The sequence below is a fragment of the Cyprinodon variegatus genome, unplaced genomic scaffold, assembly GCF_000732505.1.
Source record: "Cyprinodon variegatus isolate N-32 unplaced genomic scaffold, C_variegatus-1.0 Scaffold648, whole genome shotgun sequence".
In the NCBI taxonomy this organism is placed as follows: domain Eukaryota; kingdom Metazoa; phylum Chordata; class Actinopteri; order Cyprinodontiformes; family Cyprinodontidae; genus Cyprinodon; species Cyprinodon variegatus.
Window position 1 is genome coordinate 9,998 of NW_015151101.1, and position 7,306 is coordinate 17,303.

Sequence of the window (7,306 nt, forward strand, 5' to 3'; positions counted from 1 at the left end):
TGAACTGCCAGAACATGGCATGAATGCAGGTGTTTTCAAATTTTGCCGTTTGGGGATATTTGTGAAAAACTACTTTCAAAACTGTTTTTAGACTCATAAACTGCTAAGATTATCCTTCTGAAGGCTTCAGGTAGCTCCCTCGATCTTACCATGATGTCCAATCATGCTATTACATTAAACACAGAGTAATAAATGTGTAAGTAAAAGGAATCCTGCATTTAAAGACTGGATAATGGGGAACTAACCATTTGGACCTTATGTAATTAACATTGTGCGATTCCATTTTAAGGAAGATTAAATATGGAGTATTCGCAATTTACTCCTCCAGAAATAGCAGGTTCATTGCATTTTCAAGATTTGTTGTTTGATTTTTACTCATATAACCGTTCTTTATATTATCTATATCACTATGTTTTTCTTTCATTGTTAAGATCATATTCCAATAATAAAGTGTCCAACGATGATAGACACTATTGAGTGGTGACCACTTACCTTGCAAACAGTTTCATTATCCCAGGGCAGGATGGTCCTTAGATCGATGACCTCACAGGAAACCCCAAGTTTCTCTTGAGCCATGTTGGCCACCTCCCTTAACACATGGATCTAAATGGAAAAGGAAAGAGATAATATTAACTGCTGTTTTTTTTTTGTCATTACAGTGTCACAAGTACAAAGCAAAGAAATTAAGTCTTTGCTTAAGCTCAATGCCCTAGCCACTAGGCCGGCACTCCCCAGTCCTGTTCACATTTGGACTGCGATCTAAAAGTAACGCTTTAGAGTGAGCCTGGTTCAATTTAACAATAATGAAAAAGATGGATAATTATCCCACAGATGTTTACATTTTCCCTGTTCTGACAGATTTTTATACCCATGAAGCTCATAAGTTGATTAATTCAAATCTAATTTAGACCCATGAATGGTTAATGGTCTAAAACATATCAACACTCCAATATTCAGACCTGTACATGCATACTTGAAATAAGTGAGATCCTGTAGAGGTAAAAACGTATCAGAACCATCAACACTTTTAGCATATTATACCATATTTATCCTATTTTTCCATGGGACAAATTATTAGAATACCTTTTTTTTCTTGTGCATGTGTGAGTTTGTTTTTTGTTTTCATCAATTGATACCAAACAAAAAATGTGCAAATTTGGACATGATGCAGTAATTCAGAAGAAAAAAAACAAAAACAAAATTGTCAGACATGTGTACGGGAAAGCTGGTTTAAATATATGACAGAAGGATAAAAACATTATAGGATAATCAACATGTGTGCTGTAAAATTATAATTCTTATGTTAAAACAACACAACCAATAAATAAAGCAAATGTCTTCCTGAAAGCAGAATCAATAAAATTTAATGTATTCTGTATTTTTATATGAAAAATATTTACGCTGTAATTTTAAAATCTAAAATTTTGCAAAGCAATGTTTGGGATTTTTATAATCAAGCTAAACAACAACAACAAAAAAAAAAATTCCAAAAACAATTGTTAAAAACATTTAAAGGTAATAAATACAATTTTTACAGATAAAAGTTTTTTTTTTTGTTATTGTTCTTTTTACTAAGAGTTTTTTTTTTTTTTATTCCAAACTTTTTTTTTTTTCTTTCTTCCTTTAACAGATTTCTTTTCCCCCGGCATCAAATGTATTGCTCTATTTTGCATTGGGGTGGCCTCAGATGAGGGTATGGAATTATGACTAACAGCCCAACACAGCTCCTGAACAGCCCATTCCCGGCTGTTGCATTCAGGGACAGTAGGAACTGAAAATGTCTGTAGAACATCATCCATATTCTAGCTGTAAGTAACTTTTTTGAAAAATTATGTGAAAAAGAAGCAGCTTACATGACTAGAAGATAACATTACATCTTGGCCGATTTGCAGAGCATTACAATTCTGTGTTGGAGATTTCCCAAAAACCTTAATCGTTTACTGATATTAAAACATAATAATAAACTTTTCTTTTTTATGATTATATGTTTTATAATAGGTCCGAACAAAAAATAACAACTAATAAGAAAGGAGTGCAGTGGAGATAGCTTTTTTAATCAAACTGGCCGAAAGAAAAAATAATGTTAAAAAAGAAAAATAATCAGGATTACCCTTAACACTGCATCTGTTGACATGGCCCACCTATTACTATTGCACATATTTTTTTAACTCATCTTTCCAGCAAATGAACAAATTAAGACATTTCTGTTATTTTCTGTTGGATTATTACTTTTCTATGTCTTGGGCATTTCTAAAAGAAGAAATACAAAATAGATTTTTGTTTTTATCATCTTCTAAAACATCCCTGAAGAGAAACAGATCCTTAATGGTCTTTAGCTGAGTAGGTTTACTAATGTGATGAGCTGGGTGTTTTCCTTTGGTTCTCTTCTGGTTCACTGTTCTGTACTATTTCTTTTAAAAATTGTGTGTGGGCTCTAATTTAAATTTTATAAGGAAAAAAGGTAAATATATATATATATATATATATATATATTTTAATTCCCTGTCATGCTTTGTACTGCTTTACAATATTGACTCTCTTTTCTGCCCAAACCTGAGCAAAAAACCCTGAAGGCTTCAATGAAGAAGTTTCACCTGAATGCCCTTAGACCTCCTGCCACCCTGCAGGTATATTACACCTGGGATTAACCGTAATAAGAAGTCTGGGCACAATTGATTGCAGGATTCCTGTTGAGCTACAGTCCTTTTTATAACAGGCTGCAGGAAATGAAACCTCTTTGGTAAAAAGAGAGGAAACAATAAAAGGAGCAAATCAGAACCCACAGTGTTAAAACGTTGGGTTTTAATAGGTGCATTGATGCTTTGTGGATTGCACTGTGGACCCAGTCTAAGACTGCCAGCTGAGAAACCTTGCTGTGAAAACAGGGCTTTGTGATGGACTTATATTAATCCACTAGTAGCCTTTGTTGCCTTACATGACATTTAATGGAAAAGGGACATGACTCCAATGATCATGAAATTACTAAAAACAGATCACTAATTGTAGACATATGATCAATTCATGACTGACTATTAATAGTTTAAGATTAAAATGTATTCTATCAGATTAATCAATCGTCTAAATTACTATTAATATAATATTAATTTATTAAATAATTACTATTAATATAATATTATTAAGTGAATTACTTTAACAGTTGGACCATTATCCACTAGAGGGCGCTGCTGCTCATTCTTGAAGTCGTAGGGAAACGGCTGTTCCAACCATTTCCCCCGACTTCTCCCGAGTGGTGAACGACTTTACACTTTACACATTTATCAAGAGGGCGGGATTGTTGTGGTGGAAGATTCACAAGCAAGTTTGGTTGTGGCCAGTATGTCTGAAGCATCTTGCTAACCAGTTAGCAACTTAGTGCTAGTAGGTTCCCAACGGGAAATTCCATTGGGACCAAGTAGCACTAAATTGGTGACTTAGAAAAAACACTGTCAAGGAACGCTATGGACAGCGGAAACATGCAAGAGGAGGAGAGTTTAGTGTCGGAGGTCGTGGATGAGTCTCCTCCATCACACATTTTTTAATTAGAGGAGGAAAGCGGGGACGAAGATGTTGTGTAAGAGGACGCCAGGGCGGTCCATCCCCATGAACACTGGGACGGAACTCAATGGTAAAGTAAATTAAATTGTTCTTATTTCTTATTTCAACTGATGCTATAACCGAAAAAGTTTGATTGACAGCTGAATGTTGATATATGATTAGCCGAATTTAGGTGTACAAGCTGACGTATAACTAACTGGCCTGCATAAGATAACAGAATTTTAAAAGGATTTTTTTTTAAATAGAAATGTTCTAACTTTTGGGACAAAATCGTCTGATAAAGAGTACATTTATACCCATTTATACACCAGAATTATTTGACATTTAAATATGATTTCCCTACGACTTTAAACAGAGCCTTTTGAGAGAGAAGTAACACCACAGTGGAGGCATGTTATAGCAGAAACATGAAACAATCCAGCGTCCAGATTATTTACACTTTTTAATTGCAACACAGGTGCAGAATGGATTTTTTAATCACAAACAATCATTAACTCCATAAGTTATCACCTAAATGGTTTACATTTAGCGGTGCTGCATGGCCTAGCAGTGTCAACTTCTCTGCTGTGTTTGAAATGTGAGGATATGATGATGAAAAGTGGAGGGCGTTATGCCAAACGTTAGTAACATGACAGAAAAAGACATGCTGGCAATAAGCACGGTAGATGGGGAAGGACACCATGACCTGACAGCTAGGGCCTACTAACCTGACAACAGCCAGATGCATGTCTCGCTCCGCCTAGCTCCTAGCTAGGCGGAGCGAGACATCTGGCTGTTGTTGAGCTCGCTGTCAGAATGACGGCGCGCACTGATACGAACAGAGAGAAAATAGGACCAAGTGATAACGACGTGTGACTTTTTCCACTACAATGTTTTTGGGATGCAAAAATATCACTCTTTTGAACACATAATGTTTTGGGAAGAGAAACGTTTTATTTCACTGGGTCTAGCAAACCTGCCGGACTACTTTCGGCTTGACCAAAGCTGGACGAGAACTCTGCTCACAGGATGCTACCAGGGGTAAGTCAGTGTGATTGCATGACACTGGTGATGGGGATGCCATACAGATTCATGTCAAAAATCCCGAACTATCCCTTTAATAACGTGCAAGATAGATTTTTTGTTTATTTGTGTTTAATACAGATGGCTCAATATATTTTTTTAAATAAAATTATCAACTTTTTTCCCTTCATGTAAAGGAAAAATCTGATTAATACAAGAGAAAACTCATTTTTTCAAAGAAAATGGATGCTTATCAATGAATTGTTACTCGATTGATAAGATCAATCAACTTTAGATTAATTCATTAACCCATCATTCATTCAGTCGGCACACATTGTCGATATCGCATACCTGTGTCCCCCAGGCAACCAGCGTGACATCACTTCCTTCCTGTAGGACCTCAGCTTGTGAGAGAGGGATGGTGTAGGCATCGACTGGAACCTGCTCCACTAAGGAAACACACAAAAAGCACTATATGCAAACTCACATTTAAAAGAAATCATGGCAATGGTTCAAAGCACACATTCATCTTTCTACTATGAACCCTGTGATTTCTATGCAAAATACTTTGAACCCTAAACTGAAGCAAACCCTAAATAATAGACCAGATGACAAAGTGGTGAAACATGAGACCATCAATTAAATGACAGAAGTCTTACTCTTGAACTTTTTATCTGGACAGTTTCAAATGCTGCTTGAAGCATTTTCCAGAAACTCTTCGCTCATGAGAGGCAGAGTGCTTTTATGAGCACCATCTACTACATGATCCAATCTGATCTGCTTCCAGCTTCGGGCCCATAACTGATTAATCTTCACCACGACACATTCATGGGATGAGGTAAAGAAAACGAGGGCCACAGAAAAACAAAGAATCAGTCCAAAAGGGGAAGCCTGCTGGTAAGTCCCTCTGAACTTAAACCAACACAAAGTACATGTGGGTTTACGGTTTAAATCAAAACAAGCTTTTAAAAAGCAAACAAAAAACATATAAAACTAGGGTTGAAACAATTAACTGGATTAAACTATTATTGAAATAATCGTCAACTGGAGAATAGAGACTCTAAAACATTCTATTAGCTGACAGGGCAACACACTTAGAGCAATAATTAAAATCCGTCTATATGTTCTATCAAGAACTCCACTTTGTTCTGTAAAGATAATTCGTCTTTAAAGAACCTTTTATCTGATTATTAAGTGAAAACAATAATCGTCAGATGAATTGATTAGCAAAATAATTGTTAGTTGCAGCCGTAAAGAAAACCTTAGCGCAAGGACGAATAAACTATCCTTGCAATCATAAACCATTTTACACCATTTTCTCTCTGAAAAAACCTTGAGATGATTCTTTAAAAATGTCTGATCAGAGGTTTGGCCAAGTGAAAATTGTGAGTGAACATGAAGAATATACAAAAGAATATTCAACATCTAATTTAGGTATCCGAGTGAAACAATTGGTTAGTGCAGGCATCCCATAACTGGGTCCTCAAGGCCCCCTGTCCTGCAGGTTTTAGAAGGTTTCCTTGCTCCAGCACAGCTGATTTTAATTGAAAGCTGATTAACAGGCTTTTGGTCTACTGCAATCATTATAACCAGCTGTGCTGAAGCAGAGAAAACTCTAAAACCTGCAGGACAGGGGGCCTTGAGGACCGAGTATGGGGATGCCTGGGTTAGTGGATAAGGAATGAAAACAATAAAAGTGCTAAAATCCAAAGTTGCTCTAAATTGAGATTAAAGATATATTTGTACAAAGTGGCCTTTGATTGTGCTATCTAAACAATATCAGTGCGTAGTCAAATTTTTCTTTAACTTTCTTATCTTCTTTTATTATAATATTCATGGCTTATGCTCTTATTTGAATTATTCGTTTTATTCTTTTTATATATTTTCGTGATTTATTTACCCATCTGTAAATATACCCATCTGTATGCAAATGCAATTCAGTTTCCCTATTATTTTTCTCTTTCTTCATGTACAGCACTTTAAATTGTCTTGCTACTGAAATGTGCTATACAAATTAAATTCCCTTTTCTTAAAAAAAAATTATATAGAACCTTATAATAATAATAATAATAATTGTACAGGGTTTATACAGGAATAAACAACTCTAACTTAATGCTTTTTAATGCTCTTAGAAATAATTTTAATGCCACCCACAAAACCCATCGGCAGGCTGCAGCCATGTTTCCAATCCCGCGTTTTCCAGCCACTTTTGTTGAAACTGGCATTTTTCCCCCCATCCTCTAGCTTTTTCTGAACATACAGCTTTGCGATCAACTGGAAGCAGTTCCACACAAATATATTGTGATATAATATGTTTGACGAAATTGTTTTTATAAACATTTTTTTTAAAGAACGCATTTTAAATGCGACAATAAACACATTTAATGAATTTTAATGCCAATTAAGGCCTTAATTTAAAAAATAATCATTTAATAACATTTAATGATTTTTAATGACCCGCGGAAACCCTGTTGTAATCTTTCGAATCAGTAAAAATAGTTATGTCCCAAAAGCTAAGCACATTGTCTACATTATGTGAATATTAAACACTTAAAATGACAAGCTGGGTATGAATTTTGATCTACACTCACCGGCCACTTTATTAGGTACACCTGTCCAACTGCTTGTTAACACTTAATTTCTCAGCAGCCAATCACATTGCGGCAACTCAGTGCATTTAGGCATGTAGACATGGTCAAGACAATCTCGTGCAGTTCAAACCGAGCATCAGTATGGGGAAGAAAGGTGA

At 35.5% G+C, this 7,306-nt stretch overlaps 1 protein-coding gene across 1 annotated transcript in view; it reads right to left on the bottom strand.

Moving 5' to 3' along the window:
• Positions 1 to 417: 417 nt before the first annotated feature.
• bckdhb (branched chain keto acid dehydrogenase E1, beta polypeptide) overlaps positions 418 to 7,306 on the bottom strand; it is a 40,779-nt gene continuing 33,890 nt past the window's right edge. Inside the window, exons 7-8 of the mRNA XM_015393565.1 lie at positions 4,909 to 5,006; positions 418 to 603 (exon numbers count right to left, since the gene is read on the bottom strand). Of these exons, the coding sequence (XP_015249051.1) occupies positions 433 to 603; positions 4,909 to 5,006 (269 nt within the window). The 3' untranslated portion in view covers positions 418 to 432. The remainder of the gene's footprint in view (positions 604 to 4,908; positions 5,007 to 7,306) is intronic.